General features: G+C 39.3%; 1 protein-coding gene across 1 annotated transcript in view; it reads left to right on the top strand.

Annotated features, from left to right (window-relative positions):
* Positions 1 to 25,664, top strand: part of LOC123977121 (inactive dipeptidyl peptidase 10-like) — a 92,267-nt gene that overhangs the window by 640 nt on the left and 65,963 nt on the right. Inside the window, exons 2-3 of the mRNA XM_046059639.1 lie at positions 10,501 to 10,615; positions 10,722 to 10,817. Of these exons, the coding sequence (XP_045915595.1) occupies positions 10,501 to 10,615; positions 10,722 to 10,817 (211 nt within the window). The remainder of the gene's footprint in view (positions 1 to 10,500; positions 10,616 to 10,721; positions 10,818 to 25,664) is intronic.

The following is a 25,664-nucleotide window of genomic DNA, read 5'->3' as shown; positions in this document are numbered from 1 at the left end:
ATATCAACTACTTTAGATACTGCTTTATAGGGTAATCATAAATAACAGCCTGCACTTTATATTTTATATTAATAAATTGAATCTGATACATATAAATACATGTAATGGAGTAAAAAGTACAATATTGGCTTCCAAAATGTGCTGGAGTAAAAGTAGAAAGTAGCATATACTGGAAATACTCAAGTAAAGTACAAGTACCTCATAATTGTTCTTAAGTACAATACTTGCATAAATGTACTGTCCACCACTGCTGATTTATTCTTTTCTCACTTTGGATTATAAATCTTTGGAGTAAACTGAGTGATTTTTATTATCGTTACCGTCCATGCAAGCAGCCTCTTCTCTGGAATTAGTCTCAGAAGCTCAAGTCATTGTCCACCACAGAAGAAGAACTATGGGCTGCCTGGACATAGCAAAACCTTGAAATGACCATAATCACATGCAGTAGGCTATTTCCAAAGCATGTTGTTGAACTATAATAATTCAGACATTACATAATTCTTTTTTAGAAAAAAACAATAATTTAAAACAGAAAATGTACATGGGATCTGATAGATTGACAATTAAATCAATAATTATGTTGATGGTGAGAGCAGTGGAAGGAAAAGAGAAAAACAATAACGAGGGTTTAGAGTTTGACGTGCTGTTTTGCTGGTTTTCCCTCTCTAGCTGTAACATGTTTCTGACACGTTTTTTGCTGCTTCCATAGGAAAATAAGTTCTTCCCCAAGTAAATATTGAATTCTGTTTCAGCCTGAGATTTAGCATCAACATTTCTTTTGTGAGAGAGACCAGCACAACAAAACCGACAAGTCATCACACACATTCAATAAATCACAACTTCGATTAAAATATTAGCAAGACAGGCTTTAAAGTCCCATTAGAGAAAACTGACCCTATGGGTGTGTTTTTTCTGCGTTGCCAGGTTTGTGTATTGTGTCCACCAGTCTCAGTCTGTCAATATAGTTCATATTTTTCTTTCCTTTGTCTTCTAAATAGCATTTAGTATTTCTTTGAGTTTTTGTATCCAGCAGTTACTTTTTCTTTGACTTTAATTGGTCCAGATCGTGACAGCCGTGCAAAGAAGGTGTTTTCAGTATTATTGCTCTTTTTGGGATCCATTGTTTGTTTGTTTCTTTGGACCACTCATAGCCGATATGTTGTTCAGTAGAATTGGTTAAATTGTGGTTTTGAGTGTTTATAGCCAAGTTTAGGTTACAACACGTCCTCATACCTACACAACAAAATAGGTTGATCGTCACTGATTCCCAAAACGACATACTGTATATTTCAAAAGTACCAGTCCTGTGACAAGCTTACTGGACCATATTTACATAAAGTACCATAAAACTTCAATTAAAAGCAGAATCTCATTTAGATGCCTGTCCTTTTTGTTCTGGCCTGGTGTGGCTACACACTGTGAGAAATAAACGCAGGTCTCAATTTGACACCTATTCTAGTATTAATGAAAGTTCTCTGGAGGTATAAAACCGCCTAAAGCCCACTGGGTCATCCTGTTGAGCTAGTTTTAAGCTGCTTAGATCACACATTTAAATATAAATTTTTAAACTTATGTAAATATGTACTTGATAGAAATTGTTACATTGGTCAGATTCTCCACGATTCATTCACTTAATTTTATGGAAACAATGAGCACAAGTATAATTCCTTCAGATTTACAGGCATGATATGGTAAACAAGAAAGTCAGGAAAAGAAGTTGTGACTCTAATTTTCATTAAGTAATATTCATACTGGTTTAAATAAATAGTAACCTATTTCTCATCTTTGCAGAGCGAGAGCTTTGTGGGACAGAAATGAATGGCTTGTCGCAAATATGGGCAGGGTGAGGTCAGTGAATAAAGCAAATAAAAGTCCGGGCTATATTAATTCAAGTTTTACGGTTAGTCACGTGACATAAGTCAGATGACGTTAAATGTGGGATTAACGTTGTGAAATGGTCGTAGTTTGGTTAGGTTTAGGCAACAAAACTTGCAAAACTTTAACTTAAAATAAGTCAACTTTGACGTTCTTTCACAAGGAACTTGAACCTCATCATCCATCCATCCGTCTATCCATCCACCCCACCCCCCACCTATACTATGTCACCTGACTTCCTCCTTTGCTACCGTCATACAGTCACTAGAGATTGTGGCCACAATAAACGTAAATATGGGTCATAATAAGCTGCTGCATAATCAACCTATATGGCTGTTTTTTCTGGTGAGGACATGCTGTTGGTGTAGACAATATGGGGATGTGTGTGTGTGTGTGTTTTATGACATAGACATAGACATTGTGTCTTAGGTCATTGACAGCCCAATTAAAGTAGCTTGTAGATGTATTTTTTGTCTATTTCTGTGCTTGTTCAAGTAAAAATCGGTCTCCATTTCCTTGAAATGTTAGCTTTTTCTGAAAAATCAACATTGTCCTCTCCAGATTCAGACTGTCGATATGCTTCTTTGTCTCTCACACACACACACACACACACACACACACACACACACACACACAAACACAAAAACACTCGTAAACAGAAACACTGACACGCATACTTGATTTCCTCGCTTGCTTTACTTTCCACTGAAGTGAGTTTGATCAACAGACTGTTACAGTGAGGTGTGTCTGCTTGCTTAAACACACACATGCCCACCCACGCACGCACACACACACACACACACACTGAGCATGCAGAGAATTAGCTCAGAGATGTTGAACTAATACTCAGAGAGGAGTCGATAGCCCAGTGGTGTGCAAAGAATGTGTGCGTGAATCAGTTTTTCCTGCTTCATTAATTAAACAGTTTCCACCTCACCAACAGTACATGTGATACAGATTATTCCGGACAGATTTGATCCTCCTATCTTCAGTGTCAGAGCAGTTATTTCCAAAAGGGTTTTATGATTATAATCCTTCAATTACATTAACTAACTCTACTATACAGAAGTGTAATGCAGTGAATCTACTGTTGTGGTTCGTCAATACATTTACATTTACATTTACTCATTTGGCAGACGCTTTTATCCAAAGCGACTTACATTTGAGGAACATCATACAAGCATCAACAGAGCATCAAATACAGATCTACAACTGACAATACATACTAGTAAGAGCAGCAGTAAATACTAGTAAGAGCTCATAGTACATATCACATCAATGGGGTAAATACCTAGGGAAGGAAGTAAGAGTTAACAAAAAGTGCAATCAAAACAAAAAAGTGCAATCAATACAAGATCATTGTAGGAGATAGAAGAAGAAGAGCACAGGAAGTGCATGTTAGAGGTTAGGTGTTATAAGAGGAAGTGTTCTCAGAAGAGATGAGTTTTCAAGAGCTTCTTGAAGTTAGAGTGGGACGCCCCTGCTCTGATGGCGTGTGGTAGCTCGTTCCACCATCGTGGTGTCTCAGATGAGAATAGCCGGGACTGGGATTGCTTTGTGTGAATGGATGGCAGAGCCAGGCGGCGTCCGTTGGAGGAGCGTAGCGGCCGAGAAGGAACGTAAGTTTGTATTATGGAGTTTAGGCAGATGGGTGCAGACCCAGTAGTCACTCTGTATGCAAGCATTAGTGACTTGAATTTGATTCTGGAGGCCATGGGGAACCAGTGGAGGTCACTGAGTAATGGAGTAACATGAGTCCTTTTGGGCTGATCAAAAACTAGACGCGCTGCTGCGATCTGAACCATTTGTAAAGGTTTCACCGCACAAGCTGGAAGACCTGCTAGGAGGGCATTGCAGTAGTCGATGCGAGAGATAACCATGGCCTGTACCAGAAGCTGGGTGGCGTACTGAGTGAGGTAGGGTCTGATTTTCCTTATGTTGTGTAGAGCAAAGCGGCATGACCGAGAGACAGTAGCAACATGGTCTGAAAAGGACAGCTGGTTATCAATCCTGACACACAAGTTTCTCGCCACCTTGATTGGAGTGATGGTTGCGGAGTCAGCTTGTAGTTTGATGTTATGGTGGATAGATTGCTTGGCTGGAATGACCAAGAGTTCAGTCTTAGAGAGGTTTAGTTGAAGGTGGCAAGCCTTCATCCATGCAGATATGTCCGATACACAGTCTGTGATCCGCACCGTGACGGTGGGATCGCCTGGCGGGAAGGATAGGTAGAGTTGCGTATCATCTGCGTAGCAGTGGTAAGAGAAGCCGTGCGAGCGAATGATCGGCCCCAGTGAGGTGGTGTAAATTGAGAAGAGAAGGGGCCCAAGCACTGAGCATTGGGGCACCCCTGTGGAGAGGCAGTGGGAGGAGGATAATTGTCCTTGCCACAAAACATTGTAGGAACGCCCTGAGAGGTAGGATTCGAACCACAGGAGTGCTTTACTCGAGATGCCCATTGCTGAGAGAGCGGATAGCAGGATCCTATGGTTGACTGTGTCAAAGGCAGCTGATAGGTCAAGCAGGAAGTATATAGTATATGCAGAGAAGTATTTATCACATGAGTGATTGTCGGGACCACAGTAGGAGATATGGCTTGGAGGAGATTCGTAGGAATCGGGTCCAGTGGGCATGTAGTTGGACGGCTACGGGTCAAGAGTTCTAATACTTCGCTCTCGAGAGGAGTAAACGAGGAGAGTGAACAACCACTGACCTGGGAGGGCAGAGGAAAAGATGTAGTAGGAATGCTACAATGGTTGAGTTTGTTGTTTCAGAGAATTGGCTAGTTATAGCCTCCACTTTGCCTGTGAAGAAGGCAGCAAAGGTATCAGCAGACATGTTTGTGGGTGGTGGAGGTGGAGGAGGCTTTAGTAGCTCTTTAAAAGTGGAAAATAATTTCCTTGAGTCAGTGGCACTGCTTATTCTGTCATTATAGAACGCAGTTTTGGCAGCACTGATGCTTGTTGAGAAGGAAGATAGGAGCAATTGGTAGCCCTTAAGGTCGGCGGGGTCTTTGGTTTTTCGCCATTTTCTTTCAGGCGCTCTGAGATCAGTACGGAGCCCATGGATGGTATCAGTTAGCCACGGGTGGGACTGGTTTGGGCGAGCAGGCTTGGTGGATAGAGGACACAGGCTATCCAGGCATGAGCTTAGTGTAGAGCACAGAGATTGTGTGGTATCATTGACCTCAAGTGAGGAAAATGGGTTGAGGGAGGGTAGAGCGGAAGCGAAGTCAGTATCTTTGAAACCAAAAGGGTTCAGGCTGTTTCCAAAGACATTTTATGCTACTTTCTTCTTCTACATCACTAGAATTAATTTTTTTATAAATCGACTGATGGTTTTTATAATTCCTGGTTTTAGTGGGTGCCTCAGCACCTGAAACGGATTAAACATAGCTAATGTTGCCAATGGCCAAGTACATAATCAATCAGTATTTACTGCACATTGCCTACTAAATTAAAGATTATTACACCATTGTGAAGTAATTTAGGGGTACTGTGCTGAACTAAAGTAATCCAAAGATGGCAGCCAGGGACTCTTTAAAACAGTAGGTCAGACTCTGTCTCTCTACTCTCTGCCTGCTTGGTCGACTGACTGACGCAGCTGTCTTGATAATGATGCACTGCTATGCCTTTGTTAGGTAACCCAAGGTTAAGATAATCTTTTTCTTGTTTCATTACAGACAGACTGACTGACTCTATGTAGAAAGCGATGCATGTGGCTTAAATGACACACAATGTGCTTTAGGTTAAGTTAGGTAAGCATGTGTCTTGATTCAAATCAATATCCAATAGAATCTTCACACATGTATAGAGAGCTGAACAATAGCAATATTTGGACGCTTAGTGAATCTCTGGAGGTATAGGAAGGATATATATCCCCAGACAGGAAGTGTACTTCAGATTTGGTGTTGGCATTGCACATGTTCACACATAGTATGCCGTCACTGTATCTCCTCGGAGTCTCAATAAGCCATGCTGTGTAGGTCTTCATCAGTCTTCGAAACTTCTTCATGACACCTGAACCAGCCTCACAATATTTCTTTAACAGCCATTACCAACAGACCGTTCACACTTCCTCTTCTCTGCATTCCATGACTGTATCATTCACAACATTACCGGTTTGAACTACCGTTCAAATGTAAATCAACATTACCTCTTCCTGATGATGTTGTATCTTCCAGTATTATTTTACGGCAAATTAAAGAAAAGGGGTGTAAAAAAACGGTAAAGGCTATTGTTTGTGGTTCACGTTTATATAAAGAAGAACAAGAAAAACTAAGGTCAGGCAACGTTAGCAGCTACTGTTGGTATACTTTACCTAGAAGCAGAAGAGGAGGCTGCTGAGCTGAGGATGCGACTTTGAGTAAGAAGAGCAAGGATGAGGAGGAGAAGGATTATATTTTAAGGTTATATTTCTTAACATTTCGGGTGGTCATGGTGCAGTGGATAATGCCTTTGGTGTGAGAGACCTGGGTTCATTTCCCACTGCCAGACATCCACCAATGTGTCCCTGAGCAAGACACTTAACCCCTAGTTGCTCCATAGGCGTGCAACCTCTGACATATATAGCAATTGTAAGTCGCTTTGGATATAAATTCATAAATGTAATGTAATGGCTATGTGCATTATCAATTTGATACTCCTTACTCAATTTGACGTCATGTTTAGTATGGATGGTACATTTGTATGTGATTTTGAACACAGCCTGTGAGAATAAAAAAAGTGTTATCAGTTGCCAAGCAAAAAGCGGACACTCCAGGAAGTCACTGCTCCTAGCCAAGAAACAGTCTGGCTCATGACCGCTCGTAAGATGGCAAATTTTTTTAATGCTTCAGCTTCTAAAATGGCTTAAACAAAAGAGATGCAACGTGTTAATTAGTGAGGATTTTTTCACTTTTAGAAAAACCAGGCTAGCTGTTTCCCCCTGTTTTCCAGTCTTTGTGCTAAACTAAGCTAACCGGTTGCTGGGCGGTAGCTTCATATTTAGCAGACAGGCATTGGAGTTGTCTTCTCATCTAACTCTCAGCAAGAAGTGATTAAACATATTTCTTAGGCTTTGTGTGAACAACCACAGTAGGAATCCCAGGTCAGACAAACTGACAAATGACAGTGTTGATGTTTTTTTCTTTACAGCAGGCGTCAATTAAAAGCAGGACAGGTGCAAGTTTAAAAACCAGAGACGTAATCATGTTTCATTTGTCTGGAAATATATCCCAATCAGTGACAAAAGAGCTGCTTGTGATCAGGATTAATTTCTACAAGAACAAGTCACATACTTTGAAATTATCACGTGTTTCTTAACTACACAATAGTACAGCAGCAGTGTAGCCACCCCGCATTTAGGAGGTCTGGGTTTGAATCGTAGAAGGACCGTTCTTCCGGGGTGGTGATGGCATATAGATAAGATGCTTGCCTTTGCTGTGGGAGACCCAGGTTCGATTCCCACTGTGAAACATCCACCATTGTGTCTCTGAGCAAGACACTTCACCCCTCATTGCTTCAGAGGCGTGCGACCTCTGACATGTATAGCAATTGAAAGTTGCTTTGGATAAAAGTGTCAGGTAAATGTTTCTTGCTTGCCTCTAGCGTTGTATATGAGGGGTTTCTACTTGTAACTTTTACAGAGGAAACCAGTACTGGTGCTGGAAAAGTCAACACTCAGTCTGACACGTTTGATGTGTGAAAGAGGCTTCACACTGTCTCCCCTGATGTGTCTCTGTCTTACTCTAAAGCTTTGAAGAATGGTGAATTAAACACCATAGGACAGCTACCTATTACAGTTGCCTGCAGTGTCACTGCTGGGAACCTCTGAGCCTGAACCTCGTCCACGGCTGTTTTCTGGCCAAATCCGAGGTTGAACTAAAAGCCCTCCTTGCATTAGTTTCTCCTCTTTTCTCTCACTCCTTTTAAAGTCTTGGCTATAGGATACTTTCATCATCCTGGCCTGAAGTGAGAGTGACAAGATCAGTCTGGAGAAATGATGTAACTTCCTGACAGCCGGGTCAGAGATGCTGTCACATTAAAAGTTACAGTTTGTACAAGAGTCTTTAAGCAAACTGCTGAGTTTCTGCCTTTGGGACAGATAGCAGCATCTGAAAGGCAGTTATATGTGTCAAATCAAAAGCTCAGATTACATTCTTCAGGTCAAGCCCAAGTGTTTCATATTTATTTTATCGTGCAACTTCACTCTTAGAGCTGTTTTGGTGGATAATCACCGTTCTGTCTAGACAGGAGGAATGCAAGCTGCAGAGCCTGTCTCCTTTCACAGTTATAATAAGCTGGACTGCAGAATTCAAAAATCAATTCACCTGGTAGTTAGATGTTAGAGATGCTAACAAGTCTTCTTGAGTCGTCGATAAAATAGATTTTAATCTGTGTTTTATGTTTTCTATCCCATAAAAACATAAAATGTCGCCTCATATTACCCAGTTTATTCAGCCAATAGAAAATAATGGAAGAAATAAAAAGTAGTTGTCAGTTTCCATCTGTTAATGTTTTCTTACAGAGTTGCCCTTTAGTTCTTCTTTTTTTATTGTTTTATATTTTATTTTGAAAACAAACTGTTCATGCAGCGTGAGATCAGTCTGGTGAACTGAAGCAAGGACAGATAGAGGACACTGGCATTAAAATCAATACATTTTTGTAAATGATACAGAGACTGCTGAGGAGAATTAATACAAGATTACAGTTAGTAAAAGTAGCAGTGAATTAACTGTACAATCTGAAAAGAAAAAGAAAAGGAATACATGAGTTAATGCTCTAGATAATCAACCCTCGTGTACTAGGCACACCAGTGCTTTGAGCTAAACGCTAACATGTTAACAGTGACAATGCTAACATGCAGATGCTTAGCAGCTATAATTTACTATGTTCACCATCTTAGTTTAGCATGTTATCATGCTATCATTTGCTACACAAAGTGCAGCTGAGGCTGATGGGATGTCATTAGTTCTGCAGGCATTTAGTCACAAACCAAACTATTGGATAAAATTATATTTGAACTTGATGCCGATAAAATTGGTCATCACCAAGGTTATTAGAATTCATCCTGTGTGGAACATATTAATAATGATAATAATAGCTTGATTTGTATAGCACTTTTCAATACAGGTAACACAGTGCTTTACACAATCAAAATAAAACAAGTCAAAATAAAATATAGAGATAAAATCAATAGGTATCAATAGGTATAACACAGTGGTCTACAACAATCAACATAAAAACATGCATAAGTCAAAATAAAATAAAAGATAACAATTGTCATTACACAATCAATACATAAAACATAAACAAATCAATATTAAAATAAAGACAATAAATAAACTAGGCATCAAACAGTGAAAGCTTTATTTGTAGAAATGTGTCTTAAGAAGTGAGATGAATCCAGGAACAGACTGAGCCAGCTCTCCTCTGGTAGACCGTTCCACAGTGTAGGGTCCCTGACAGCAAAGGCCCTGTCTCCTTTAGTTTTTAGCCTGGACCTAGCAGCTATCTCAGTCTGCGTCTTGGCTCATTGAGAGATAAAAGCTCAGAGATATAGGAATGCCCATGCCTGGCCTTAAAAGTAATTAAAATATGTTTTAAATCAATCCTAAAAGAAACAGACAGCCAGTGCCAGTATGCTAAAAATGGGGTCATATAGTCAAATTACAGTTACATTAGTCGAGGCGGGAGGAGATAAACAAATGAATGAATGAGTTTCTCCAGATCTGTGGCTGAAATAAAAGACTAAACCATGACACCATTTCTCAAATGAAAAAAACATAGCTAGACAACTTCCTTTACATGGGATTCAAAACACAAGTATATTTCTGGCCGAGGGCTTTGCATAAGCTGCTTGTTCGCTTAGGTTTGCCATGATTTGACATCAGATTTTGTAAGGTTTAATTAGGGACATCCGGTGTTTTTGTACATGTAGGTCAAATGTGCGGCGGGGGCTGCTTCGTTAAAGGTCAATTCCTGTTGCCAGCAGGTGGCGCTATAACTGTGGGTGAATGTCAGCATGTACATGTGTTCAGGGCGGGACTCTCATCCTACATGTACAGTTTGGTGCAGATGTGAGCATGTACACTGAAGTTACAACAACTTCCTGTGTCATGGCGAATCATCGATGCCACAGACACGCCCATTGACGAAAACTCGCAAATAGCACAACTTTTCATCTTCAATGCCTTTAGAAGGCACAGCAGAAATTTGACGTCGATCCGACTAAATCCCTAGGAGGAGTTCGTTAAAGTACGAAGTGTGTAAATCATCCAAAAATGGCTGTAAAATTCAAAATGGCCGACTTCCCGAAATGGTTTTCTTAGCTGTGACCTCAATCCCATCCAACACCTTTGGGACAAACTGGAACACTGGCTGTGTGCCAGACCTTATCACCTAACATCAGTGCTGGACCTCACTGATGCTCTTGTGGCTGAATGGGAGCAAATCCCTGCAGCCAGATTCAACATTTGGTGGAAAGTCTGAAACCAAAAGAGTGGAGGCTGTTACAGCGAAGATTCATGAACATGGAAATGTTCAACAATCACATTTGGGTATTTTAACATTTGTAGTTCTTTACACCGGCCCAGTTGGTGGGATGCAACAATGATAACTTTTTTGTTTTCTTGTGTGCTTGCAGGAGTTTGTGGACGTCAGCCCCCCACAGAGGAATTGGAAGGGCATTGCCATCTCTCTGTTGGTGATTGCAGTGGTCTGCTCACTCATCACCATGTCTGTGTTCGTCCTCACTCCCCGTATGCTAATTTACTGCTATTTCCTCTTCAGATCATCCTTTGTTCTCTAATGATAAAGCTGTAAGAATAATACTGGATTTGACTTGAGGTTACCGTGTTTTCCCAGCGGAAGTCCCCGGCAGCAGCAAGTCCAGTCTGAGTGTGGCAGATCTGTACAAACCTGAGTTCAGCGTTCACGACCCCGAGGCCACGTGGATCAGCGGTGAGTACAGCATGTTTGCTGCTGCAAGAGTCTTAATATTAAAGGAAAGTTTGCTAACATTAGCTAGCAACATATACTACTGGTCATAATAGACAGAGTAAGGCAGTACCAGCAAAGCCCCCCCCGCAGAAGCTCCATTCTGTATCACCTGGAGACATGGAGGTGAAGTTATGTAGCTCAGGGAGAGAATCAGGAGGTGAGGATGGTGTGACATTGAGAGGAAAGTGTGGTAGTGATGTAACAGAGGAGAACAAAAACGTGTGACTTTGAGGAGAAACAGTGGGGAGGTGACGTTTGTGTGAAAGTTTGAAGGCTGACGAGACATGGTTTGGTATTTTTATCTTCCAAAAAATAAATATATGTGTGTACACTTCCGTCATGGGTAGTTTGGTTTGAATGGAACAGCTGGTCATGTCTGGCTGCTTCGTCGCCTACAGAAATTTCAAAACAGTTTCAGGTTAGACAGCTGGTTTGAAAACAGTGGGGTTTTAACACCTTCACGCTCCCTTTTTTTGAGAACTACTGCGCTTGTCAAGGTACATTTTTTGCTCCAAGTTGACGCCTTGAATATTTGAGGAGGTGGGAGGTAGAATTTAAACTCACCAAAATGACGGTAAAAACCAGATTCAACCTGATTAGTCATATTCTCATTTAAGGGTGTTTGTGTTTTCAATGTGTCATTTAAAATAGTACTTATTTATTATCACTGAACTATTTAATGTATTATTGTTATAATATACATATATATATATACATATATATATATATATATATATATATATAGAGAGAGAGAGAGAGAGAGAGAGAGAGAGAGAGAGAGAGAGAGAGAGAGAGAGAGAGAGAATGTATAATACTTATTACCAACTAAGTTTTTACCGTATTCAAGTTTACCTTGGTGTTTGGTTCACACAATAAACAAGGCAAAGGCAACGTACTGCAACAGTCAGGAACAGTTCAATTATTGAATACCAGCTCTTTTACGAGATGTTCGTATGCCTGACCCTCCAAAGTCTGCTTATATGAGCTCCAGTTCAGAATCAACATGAGCCTGATGGTGTTCAATGATGTACCATATATCCAGGTAGAAATGTGGACTGGTTTGTTGTCTTTTTACCTTCTGACTGTTTGACCAATTATCGATCGACATTTCCACCCCATGGCTTTTGCTTACATTTTCTGGACCGTTTGAGCTTTTGCCTTGACGCTGATGAGAGCAGTGAGAGTGAATGCCAACATTAAAGTTTCGGGCCTGAAAACCAAAACAATGAGCCTTAAGATGCTATAAAGTTCTGCAAAGCTGAGGGGAGCTGCAGAGTTGGGCGATAATTCTCTGTATGTCCGTCATTATGATCGACCTCTTTCACTTTACACATATCATTTGATCTCTTGTCATTATAATATTATAATTATTTTGTAGGCACTTTATTGCTACTGTTGAGTTCACTCTCTCTGCTCTCGTAGTGACGTTTTCAGGTGCAGTAAACCTCAGGATTGACATGGTCTTCCAGCCAGGGGAGGAAAAGCTAGTTCATAGAACCGTGTGTAAAAAGTTCAGAGCACTTTGGGAAGTGCATTAGTAGAAAATGAGAATGTCTCCACCTGAGGTTTCATTACAGACTGCAAACATTTGTCAGTGAAGACAGGTGGCCACTATCATTTCCATATACTGTATATTAAAACCATTTATTCACCGAGATCATGGTCTCTAAAAGAAGCTGCTAACTGGGCTGTCTGCAGACTTACTGTCAATTCATCCAGGCCGAAGGCATCCTGATAAACTCGTGTAGAAGAAGAAGAAAACCTAATTATATATACAACTGGGACACTTTTGGGAAATTCATGATGAATTCAGGGCCACAGGCAGAAATACGGAGTGAATGGAAATGTCTGCAAAACATTCTATTTATTTATTTCTGTAATGCTTTAGTTGAAGAAACTGACCTGCCTACATTATGATCTAAAAATTGTTTAAATAAATAAAAAAAACTAATTACATCAAATAATAGATGACGTTACATTTAAATGAATGACATGAAATTCTGATTTGAAAATTAAAATAAATTACTAATTAAATATAAATTAAATTATATTTATTTAAAATTTTATTTGGAAAAATGAAAATTACATAAAAAAATGTATGATAGATAGCTAGATAGATAGATAGCCACTTTTTGCCTTAGGATGTTTGTGACCATGGCCCCTGATCTTTTGTTTAGTTATTTATCACTACAGTGCACAGTGCATAAACACAGAAACATAATTGAAGCGACTCCCGCTGACCTGCATATCCAAACACAGATGGCCTCACAGTGTCACGTTGAATCGAGAGCACGGCAGCCTACAGTGACTTCTGCCCTCCCACCCTCTGATAAATCACATTCAAGCAATATTAATAATAACACATAATAATGATAATAACACAGTGCTTATTTGGTACCAGTGTGCAATGTGCAACATGTAGTGCACAGTGCTAAGTCGTGTATGGAGAAGTGTAAGTAAGGACACTTACACATTCAATATTAGATCCCAGCCACTGGAATAATAAAAGCAAGCTAGTAAAAATAAATTGGATGAAAATGAAATGCATAATCTGATCTCTTCTGCAGCTCCTGCAGATGCAAGTAGTAAAAAATACTCAATAAAATATTTTAATCAACTCTAAATATTACTGGAAGCCAGAGGAAGACAGTATAGTAAACAGTATACTCCTGGTTTGGGTTAGAATACTGCAATAGAAAAGCACAAATTAGATAAACCTGCATGTTAGTGTAGCTGGACGGTGAATGCGCAGTTTTTTACCATAAGCTCCATCTCTTTTCTTTGTTTGTGATCCTGAAAACTTTCCTTCCACTAAGATGTTCACTGGATGGGTTATGTTGTGTTTCCGGTTGTGTTACCTCTCCGTTTAAACAGCTTCAATTCCCACTGCAAGTGTTTTAGAAGTGGAGCAACTTCAACAGTCTGTCCTTCAGCAGCCACATATCAGTACTTCCAATAATAGCTCTTGTAAGAACATTTGTGTTCAATAAGCAGATGGAATGCAAGTTTCAGCTCATGCTTTGTGGCTGTACTATTGAATTGTGTATATACTTCCTGAACAGTGTATGGCTTGATAATCGTCTCTGTTGCTTACTTATAAACACAGTTAAGTAAAGTATAATATATTATAATAAAGTATATGTATATATGTTAAGCAACCCTGTCTCCTAGAAATGATGCGGTATGAAAATGTAGGGCTTTCATTGCCTGCAAAAATGTCTGTATACATTTTCACGACTGTACCTATGATCTACTTGTGTTTATTACATAAACCTAAGTTCTAGGAGACAGGGTTTGCATCTGTCTTTCTTGATATTTACTTACAAAGAAGAAAAAAACTGTTTGGCTGTATGTGGAGGACAAAGCCGGTGACAAATCGAATGCATCACCAAATCTTTCCCATCAAAATCTTTGTAGCAGCTGTAGCTCAGGTTGGTAGAGTAGGTGTTTGAGTCAAAATGTCCTTGAGCAAGACACTTAAACCCAGCAATGGACTGTATCTAAGTATAAATTCGAGGTACTTGTACTTTACAAAGTACAAGGTAGTTTATTTGTCATTATGCAACACAAGGTTGTATAATAAAAAGACAGTTTGTAGTCCCTTCATGCTACACACACAGCACCATGAAAACCATGTATCTTCAAATTTGTTGATTTGGAATGTGAATGTCTCTGATAAACTTAACGACAAAGAGTTCCTTTATGGGTTGAGAAATTTCTCCTTCTTAAGCTAAATAAACTATTTAAGACAAAAAGAATCATCTCAAAGCTGAAAACAGAGCTTTCTGAGCTCAGGAGAGACGTGGTTCTCACAGGACAGCGATGATCTTATAGAATATGATGCATTGCTGTAGATTAAACTGCCCAACAGTATATAAATAATTAAAATCACCACAACCTTAAACACCTGCAGCAGTAATATTAATCCAGAAGCATCAGATAAAATAGTAAAACGCTGACAGGGAACATTTTACTGCACTATGAATACTGTTACTTTTGCTGATGATACTTACATACTTTTACTTAAGTAAGGTTTTGAATAGAGGACTGTTTCATGGTGTGGTATTGCTGCTTTTACTTAGATAAAGGATCTGAATAGTGATGCACGAGATGGATTTTTTTCACACCGATCCACTAACCAATAATTGTCTACTTCTCATGGCCGATACCGATCCAGTAACCAATAATTTCTTTATATTTTTATAAAAAATAAAAGTAATAACCTGTCATTTTTACACAGCCACTGAGCCGTAAAGCTTTTTTATTTAACTCTTATTTATTCAGGGAGCTTCACTGAGAGCAACTTCTCAACCTCCCCTCCCTGATCACAATCACACCGTTACACATTCACACCTGGAAGCTGCCCAGTACAACCGCAGCCTAGTCTGCTGGCCACTGAGCAGATCCACTGGAGCAGTTGGGGTCATGGACCTTGCTGAAGGTCAAGGGCACCTCAGTGGTGGTACATGAGGGAGGGCAAACACTGTTTGTTTTACTTTCCACACCCAGATTTATTCTTCAGGTCCGGGGATTGAACTGGTGACCTCCGTCACAAGCTCGCATCTCTAACCTTTGGGCCACCCATTACTCTCTAGGCTAAGGTCAGAAGTCCAAATGTCCGTGGTAAAGCGTATCACTCACATTGGTATCGAGGAGACTATGAATGTGTGTGGCGACCAGATCATACAGAGCAGGAAGCGAAACATTCAAAGTCACGGCAGATTTGGACTGTGTATGGGGGCTTCATATGTGCTATTAGCCGGCAAAATTCTTGGTCTTCAACCATGAAAAAGGGCTGGTTGTTTAGTGCTATAAATCCCATGACTTTGTCATTAATTGCTTTAGCTTTTGGGCTGTCTTTGGTGAACTTCCTGCAGTTTTCAAAGTTTCACACTGGTTTGGTAGTGCTAATCTTTGTCGCGATGACAAACTTTCGGGTGACTTTGTTGTGTTGAAAATCTCAGAAACCTTGCAGAACACAAATTGCATATTGCAGTAGTGTCTTTCTCTGAAACTGTGAAAAAACTTCCAAACGATCGACGACATGTTTGTTTGGCTCTTGCTGCCTGCACTGCGTCTGTGTGGCTCTATCCAGGTGCAGAAATATGACATCATGAGCACGACAACAGCAGCTACGTATTCAAGCTTTGTTTGATTGTTATTGGCTAAATTATCGGCCAAAATAAATTTGCCAATATGATTCCGATAATAAAAATACGCCCAATATCAGCTGACAGTTAATCGGATCGATAATTATTATGCAGCCCTAAATCTGAATACTTTGGCACTATGAACAAACGCAAATAGATGTAATGTTAACAGTTAATGCAGTAAATTCCCAGCTCTCCAAACGTTTTTTTTTCTTTCTGACAACTTAAGAAATGTGACCTCCATCACACCCTGCCACTGGAGTTCACTGACCTTTTCCTCCCCAATATTTCTCCTGGCAACATCAACACCTCATGATTTTCTTCCCATGTTACATAAGATGCAGTCTGCTGGAGGTGCAACAGCACAGCCTCGATCTGTGACCAAGTGTCACACAGCATCCAGAGAGCCACATTCCTCCACATGTTCTCGTCCGTAAAACGTAGAGAATCCCAAATGTTTGTGTTGTTTAACTGGCGTCTTGACAGTGGGACAGATTGTGTTTGCATTCGAGCTCGGAGAAGGGAAAAAAAATTAAAGAAAGATAGAGAGAGAGGAAAGAAAATAGCAGTTATAGCTGGAGGAGCTGAACACAAATAATAAAAATCATCATGACAACAATAAATTATGGCTTTAATGGTAAATTCAGGAAAGTAGATGACAAAATATATCCATAACACCTTTCTGAAGACTTGCTGGGAGTGACAGAAGGAGAAAGAGAGAGAGACACAAGGACAGAGGTGGAGGGAGAGGGAAACAGTGAGAGATGGCCTTCTTGCTCTGGATATGAAACAGATCCATCGCCCGCTGCGTCCTTCCCTTCCACAGGGAGATAATACTAATGACTAGTCTTGTGGCCTGTGGCTTCTCATTATGGGCTCTGGTTGGGATGGCCTCTAACACACACACACACACACTCAGATGTATGTAAGTGTGCTTGTGAGGACCTTATTTCACTCCCTAAAAGCGGGAAAAGTAATTTGATCTAAAAATGCGCCACGGCTGATGTGACTGAATTTATTTATTTATTTCTCAAGCAGTTAATAAAAATATGCAGTGTGTGATGTTTAAAGCAGCTGTAATAATTATTTTCTTAACAATGGATCACATGACTAATGCGGAAAGGATTACTCGTAGTGAGGAGCCCACAAAGAATTATCGCCTGACACCACAGTTCAGTTCAGTTTTGTAGTGTCTTTCAGCTCATTGTTTTTATATTCAGGTCTGCAACCCTGAGACTAGTTAGTGAACAAAGTGTAGTATTTTGCATGTAAAGAGCCACATAGTTTTTTGCCAAATCAATTTAAAACTAATTGCACTAATAATCAGTTAGTGAGTGCATTTCCATACGCCTGTTTTCATGCACATTTCCAATTTGCCTTATTTGGAAAATTGGAAAAACTCTAAATGTTGCACAAAAGTTTGGCTAAGATATAAAAGATGGTGCATCGTAAAAGGAATTGTGACAAGGTGCAATGGAAACAGACTTGTAAATAATGATGTCAAAGAAAACGTCACTCAAGCTTCTGCAGCACCAAAGACACGAAAGATGGTTTGTGTGGAGTGATTGGGGAAACTGGAGCCTTCTTCACATTGATACATAAAACAAACAGACATTTTTAAATTTTTTATGATCTGGCACCCATCTGGAGAAATAGCATCACCAGCTGTTTATCTTGATGAACCAACTCACAGTATTTTATTAAACATTTTATTTTACCAACTTTTTGGAAAGTGAGTGAAATGACTTTACGTTTGGCTGGAATCTTGACTAGTATATTTACAGCTTATTTACACTGCTTCCAGGTGGTCAAAAAGGTTTAAGAATTCTAATGCATTGTCTTTGTTAAGCAGGAAATGATGGTAACCAGATGGTACAAGCTGGGAAAATCTACGTCAGGAGGGTGTAAAGTAACAAAAAAGTGTTCTCTGCTAGAGAGTGTATTCTGCTAGAGAAATGTCTCATCCATTAAAATCAATCCAAAGTGTAAAAATTCTAGATGACACAGGACTCCTACTAAAAAACAACAGTCATCAACATTTTTATCTTACCTTACTACAGCTCAGTGCACTGACATGATATTTCCAGCAACATCTTCAAGGATTTATTCTTTCCTTCTGTAAAACGTGATTTAAGGCCAGACACTACAGGTGAATCAGGTATTAATAAATACCATGAAACTTCCCCAGTTGATTACTTACATTAAGACAATTGTTTTTGCAATTATATTTTGTGTCATGTTCAAAATGTATACATTCTGCAAGACCCTGCAGGTGAATGCAACTAATAGATACCACCATGTAACTTCCCCAGGTGATTACCAACATTAAGTACAATTCATTTTGTAATTCAAGTTTTTTGAAATGTTATATTTAAAAGTAAAAATGAGGTGCTGTCTACACCTAAATGTGTGTTTTGCGCGTTTTCTTTCTTTCAGTCTCTGTCTGAAAGAAGACATGTAATGGGAGCAAAAAACAGCCCAAATCTCAAAATTTACCAGTGTCTGTAGTGTCTTCCACTGAAAACACCTTCAATCCAAACATTTAAAATCCATTAAGATTTCATACCTCAAACTGACGAATCACTTTTTAACGCCCTAGTTGGTTTTGTTACCGAAACAGAGTGAGTGAGTAGTCTGTTCAGTAGACTTGTTTCTAACGTGACACAGTAGACTGTCTTGTCTTTAGGAAGGAAGGAAGAAATAGTTCAACATTTTTGCTTTCTTGTTACCACTCTTATGTCTGTATGCAATAGCTAAACTCAGCAACCAAGTTAGCTTAACTTAACAAAATCCTCGTCCGTCAGTTGCCAGTAAACCAACGGAGACTCCAGTAAGTTATTGTGCTTAGACAAGAAATAGTCTAGCAAATAACCCTGTGAAACCACAACATGACAATTTAACAAACGTGTTATAAAGTGTTAATCACTGAGCTGTGGAAATGGTGGAAGGCAGGTTTTGTTAGCTTCAAAAGAGCCATGTTAGCGGTTTCCTCCCCCATTTCCAGTCTGTATGCTAAGCTAAGCTAACCGACTGCTGGTGGTGGCTTCATATTTAATGTATAGACAGACTAGAGCTCAGTTCCCCTCAATAAAGCACGCATTTAGCAAATAAAAGTCAGTCTAAACATCTGATACAACTTGTACTTTGTACATTGGTACTTAATCAGATCACATAGATCAATTAGTAAATAAATGATGGATTGACTGTATATTGTTAAAGTTAAAGAAACACAGTTAGCTGTTAGTTGCTCAGGCCTTACAGAAGCTGTATTATCACCTGGGAGAGTGAGACCTAACTTGTTTTGTAGAACCACAATAATGAATTTTTCCAACTCTACAGGGTCAGCTGTCTCATGAGCTGTTTTGTTGAGATTGATGATGAAGTTGGGAAATTACCAGCTGACATGTTGTGCGGTGTAAATCTAATGTAGACTGGGAGTGATGGGAGCCAAGAGCCCATGTAGACGAGCATGGCCTGAGCCTGAATTTACTGCTGGGCCTCCTGGAGGTGTTGTGGGTGTAATTCAAACACGTCTGTTATGGAAATTGCTTCCTTGACAACCTCCAACTCATTTCCTCTTCTCTCCCCTAACATCCGAGTCTGGCCTCACCTTAATTTAATGGCACATGAGACACTTACATCAGATCTCTTGTAACAGCTCTTCACAAAGTACCAAGCTGAAACAAAGCAAGAGGAAGGGAATTCATGTTGAGCCTTGCGTGCCCTCGGGATGTCAAAATCACATCCAAACTATATAAATTAAGAAATGAAGATTTGGGATTGCAGATCCTTGAGTTCAGCGGCTGCTAAACAAGAGCTGAATACCATTGAGAAGATATTCTCAAACCCATCAGAACAAAACAATCAAACTGAGCACTTTTAATTCCGCATGAACATAGATGAGTGATGAATGCAAATAAATAATGTCTTTAAGCTACACAGATTAGAGTATTGGTAGTGTGAAATTCAGTTTCCTGAGGATGTAAAACGACCTGTGTTTGAACATCAGATTTTGTGAGTGACAAGTTTAATTTAAAGGAATTGTTTCCACATTTTATTCACTTTCTTGCCAAGAGTTATATGAGAAGATTGATACCACACTCATGTGTATTTGGTAATTATGAAGCTACCACCAGCTGTGGGCTAACTTAGCTTAGCACAAAGACTAGAAACAAGGGGAAACGGCTATCCTCATGGTATCTGTAGTTTTTTCTGTACTCACTAGTGATCATTGTTGAACAGCTGCTGTAGCGGCTTATCTTAGACTGTCACAGTAAACCCTGGGAACAGGCTTTATTCTTTTAGAAAGACAGGTGAAAGAAACGCTAAATAATAAAATGCTCTGAGTTACAGAGGCTAGACTGAACACGACGTCATGACTTTGGCTTTCGTGTAATGTGCCAAACTATTCCATTGCCAGGACTATGGAAATCATTTTGTCTGTTAATAAAAATACAAAGAACCATTTGCTTGCTGAACAAAAGAAGAGAAGAGATTTGCTGTTTTGAAAACACATTAAACTTTTCCAGAATTGGCTGGCTGGCTTCGTTAGCATGGATGTAACTAACGAATGAGCTTGCTAGTGTTTGCTCACAATAAATGTTAGTAACTTGGAGTGCTGTAGACGTCAGCAGTCATGTTTCATAAATAAGTGACAAAAACTGACCCAAATAGTCTTTCAAAAGTGCAAGATAGCACCTGTTGTTCATTTACTACGTTTGCCTTAATAAATATGCAATTTGGGGCGTTTCAATTTTATTGTGCAAAGTAATGGGAGAGTAACAAGCAAATACATTTATTTACTACACGCAATGTGATCTAACAAGCCTACAAGCAATTTCATGTGAGTTCAACTGTATTCAATACATTTGAAAGGAAGGTGCAAACCGCCAAGTGTTGCAAAGAATCATTGATGAAAGTAGTGTTGTAGTCAAGACCGCCCAAACCGAGACCAAGTCAAGACCAAGACCAGAGTTTATCGAGACAAGACCAACACAATAAAATTACTCTGCACAATAAAATTGAAACGCCCCAAATTGACTGGTCTTGAAATAAATGTCCTCAATGTCTGACAACCGAGACAAGACCGAATACAAAGGCGGTCGAGTCAGAGACAAGACCAAGACCATCAAAAAGTACTCGAGACCAAGACCGGTTTCGAGTACTACAACACTAGCTGACAGTAAAGGGGACAAAAATCTACCTTTAATAAGCTTAAAGTACGGGCGAATGATGCAGAAAATCAGTGATCCCCCGCAGGACATTAATTTTTATTTGTATTTTATGCATTGTGTAAGCTTTGTATTTAGTGTCTTTTATATTTTTATTTACTGTTTTACTGTACAGCACTTTGTGTCCACTTTGGATTTTTAAAGTGCTCTATAAATAAATTTTGATTGATTGATTGATTGACTCTCCATGGCGGAAACCATTAAAACCACCTCTGTTGTGTTTGCTCCTGTTGTCATTAACGCAGTAATTCTTAGTTGATCACTCATAACAGGTACTACAATTGCACGTGCAATATTTTAGAATGCACACGCAATTTAGTACTCTTTATTTGGGATGTTAGTAAATCCGGCCCATAGTGTTTTATGGTCAATGAATACACAGTACTTAAACCCTTGCACGACCAACTGTCTTGATGACATGAACGGTCAGAAGTCGTCTCTGTTGTTGTTATGAGGTCAGAAAGCTATTTGACCCCTAAGCCACATTATGGCAATAGTGTCAATATGGGATTCGACAAATTAGTAATTTATTGTCCAAAAAAGTAGCAGTCTGAAAAAAGAAATACATTTGTTTTTCCTTTTTATCACTTTAATAATCTTGTGACCCTTTCTCAGATATTGGGACTCTTTGGAGGTCTGGATCCCCAGTTTGGGAACCATTGTTCTCTCCTAAAAGAAGACAAAACCTGGTTATAGCCCCACGACGGACAAGATGTTAAAGTCCCGCCCAAACTTATATTGATGTCTGGTAGTTGCAGACAAAACAGAAGAATAAGTCTTACTGTGTAGAGTCTGCAGGCAGTGCAAAAGCAGGAAGCCGTGTTGTCAGTATGCAGCTCTCTGTTGCATAATTTTTTTAGATGTTAGATGTTTAGATGATTTTAGATGTTACATTGGGAACCATTTTATCGTCTTTCAGTGGAGACGGCTTCATTGCTTATGTCTATTTTGACATTCCAATATGCTGTGTATTCATAGGGTCATTGTTGTGATGTACAGTATGTACTGTACTGAATTATTCATCATGCTGTTGTTTACATTGTGTATTCTTAATGTTGATCATTAACATAAAGTACAGCTTGTTTATATCTGATGCCAGTACCTGACATCTAGGTATTTACATAAGAGAGAAGTATATTGTGTTATATATTGTGGGGTGTGTGTGTGTGTGTGTGTGTGTGTCTGTGTGTGTGTGTCCAATCAGAGCATGTTATGGATGAGTGCTTCACGCTGCTTGGCTCGTCATACATGATTGCTAATGAGGTTTGCACAAACAATAGGCTACATCTTTAGCAGTGACCCATATGAATAGAACAACATGAATTATGCATTATTTATGATGATATTATGTTAAATAAGTTAATCATGTGGAGCGAAAACAGCGAGAGCAGAATCATTTTTTCAATAATATATCCCCTATAAATCCCCCACAAATCCTCTATTACGAAAACAAAGAAGATTCCAGAAAGACACTGCATGGCCAAAAGTATGTGGACACCCAGAAGGCCATATACTTTGAGCCATATAGTCTATGTACTAAGTCAGTGACCAAAATAACATTTGTCAGTTGTGACGAAGCTTAGAGGAGGTTTTCATATGGACGTTTGTTATGTCATTTTTTGATGAGCTGTATTCTATTAAACAGATGGCTGTCCTAACTGTGCATTATGATCAAATTTCTAATTAAACCTTTTGCACAACAATCTGTAAACACTGATAATATCAATATCAATTTTATTTATATGGCACCCTTAAAACAACCAAGGTTTATCAATGTGCTTTACAAGCTAAAAATACAACAGTAAAACAGTAATTACAAGGTAAAAGTACAGCAATAAAACATGAATTACAGTATACAGTATATCATAGACTATATAATATATAATGATAATACAGTTGCCTGGGATAATAATTTTCTTAACTTGAAGAAAAGGCCAAAGGAAAGAGATGTGTTTTTATCAATGATTTAAAGTGTAAGAGAGTTGGGGCGGTTCTGATATGGATTGGCAGGTTGTTCCACAGGTTAGGGGCAGCTACACAAAAGGCTCGATCACCTCTGGTTTTGAGCCTGCTTTTTGGGAGAACGAGGAGGAGGAGATTAGCAGATCTCTGCACTCTAGCTAGAGTGTGGTCATGAAGAAGCTCTATTAGATAAGGCAGCGCCAATCCATTAAACATTTAAAAGTTAAAAGTAAGATTTTAAAATCAATCCTGTAATGAACAGGAAGCCAGTGGAGGGAGCACAACCCAGGTGCGATGTGGTCCCTCTTTTTCTTTCAGTTGATTTGGTAAACAGATGCTTATTTACACATCCAGCAGACAATGAGAACCATGATCATTTATTTGGAGTCGTGTTTGTGTCTACCTGAGAAATGCCAAGTCCAATTTTCCAATTTTTTTAGCTCTGTTTCTGGTCTCCACCAACTCTATAGATGGCTCGAGAGAATAGACTGTATAAAAGAAGTGGATGTAGTCATTGTGACGTCACCCGTTGAGTGAGCAATGTGACCATATTTGGACGAGACGGTGGAGCTAACGACCGTGTGTGGAGCTAGCTCGCTTGCTTAGCTAGGTGCATCTGTAATTCATTTTAACAGCGCTGACCATTTTGTCTACCGAACAACAGGCTTAAAACTAAGGGGCCTTTCACACCTACCTTGTTTGGTCTGGACTTTCGGACTTTTTAGTTTGGTTCGAACCAAAATTGCAGGTGTGAAACCTCCCCCAGACCACGGTCTGGACCAAACAGACGAAATTGGTCCAACGAAAAGATGTAGTCTCTGCAAACTGAACCATGGTTTGGTTCATTTCTGGTGTGAAAGCATTTTTTGAATGGTTCGGACTTTCAGACTATTTACAGGGAGTTTGGCGGTTGATGTGTAATCCGGAAACAAATAAATGCACGGAGAAATGCATTGAAATAAGGACACAATTCTCCCGTGACAGATCATCTTTTCAAACAGACGGCCACTATAGAAGCACACTGCCACATACATCTTTGGTTTCTCCTGAAACAGAGATGCAGAAGGATTGCTTGCTGTCTTCTCCTCCTTTCCTGTCGGCGACATTTTAATGTTCTAGTAGTAATGCCATACTAATAATATAGTGGCAAATATGCACATGTTCATTTTTTATTCATTCATTCTTGTCAAAGATACCCACTGAACTGTTTAATAAACCAATCAATGTCAAGTATAGGGAGATGCAGCCCACATAGATGATGACGACAGGACACAAGTATGTCATGTAAAGTCCTTTAGTGCGGTCGCATAAATGCAGTGTGAAACCAAAATTAACCGAATGTATCAAAAAAATTAAAACTTTGGTTCGGACCTTGGTGCAGACTTTCTGGTGTGAAAGCCCCCTAAATGTACTGACCAGAGAAAGTGAACAGCCAACTGACTTGACTTGTGAAACTCATGCCTGAAACTCTTTATTTGTATATTACATGCTGTATACTTCCATTACTCAAGCATGTCATTGTAAATTAAGATAATTGACAGTGTCTACCGAAGAAGAGAAACTCATGACAGGGTCAAACACTCAAACACTTCACCAGCAAATGTTCAGAGGTCTTTGTAGTGCCAGAGGTCCCTTCTGAGAGGTTGGGGTAACAACGTTTCTGTGGGTTGTGGGAAGTAGAGCACCAGGTTTACCAGCAAGATGTTAAAAGTAGGTCTCAAATCAGCTTCATGCAAATTTCAGACATGTAAAGGAGAGCGTATACAGTTTCCCAGTGTTGGGAGCGATGTCACTGGATGCTCATTTTGTGACTTAAACATAATTACTTCTCAGAGATCAAGATAATCATCAAACATCATGTGTCACTATCAGCTTCAACATCATTTTTTTTACTCTAGCGATGTGATATTTATATATTTTTTACACTTCTTTAGCCTGAAAGCTGCCTGTTCTCATACAGCAGTGAGTGATTGCCTCCCCTGCAATCAGACACAAATTCACTCCAAATGAGTTTCAGTTCATCAGGGCCAACAGGGAGAGAGCGAGTGGAGGCACAGCTGCTTCTGGTTCAGTTTGATGAGCTTGTTCAGAATTTGAAACAATCAGTTTGGATTCAAGAATTTAAAGTAAGACATTACCTACTTACAGAAAGAGCTTAAATGTTAAGGAGATACTCTTGAACTAGAAAGCAGTCTTAGTTACACATTGATATTAAAAACTAAACACACTCTGGAAACAGGTAGAAGAAATGACTAGGGCATCTTTTACAGTGTAAATGCCTGTAAAGTGGAAGATTCTGACTTGTCACTAGTCTTACACCTTAAAAATTACAAAAAATTTGCAATTATATCCCAAAATGTGAAAAAATATGCCTACATGTGAAATTCTGAAGACTAAATGAGGACACTAATATGTATAGAAGAAATTCTTAAATGTCATGGTACTTGGAGTATAGTATTCATATA

Source organism: Micropterus dolomieu, linkage group LG01 (assembly GCF_021292245.1).
Source record: "Micropterus dolomieu isolate WLL.071019.BEF.003 ecotype Adirondacks linkage group LG01, ASM2129224v1, whole genome shotgun sequence".
In the NCBI taxonomy this organism is placed as follows: Eukaryota; Metazoa; Chordata; class Actinopteri; order Centrarchiformes; family Centrarchidae; genus Micropterus; species Micropterus dolomieu.
This window is presented reverse-complemented; position numbering and strand designations above follow the sequence as displayed.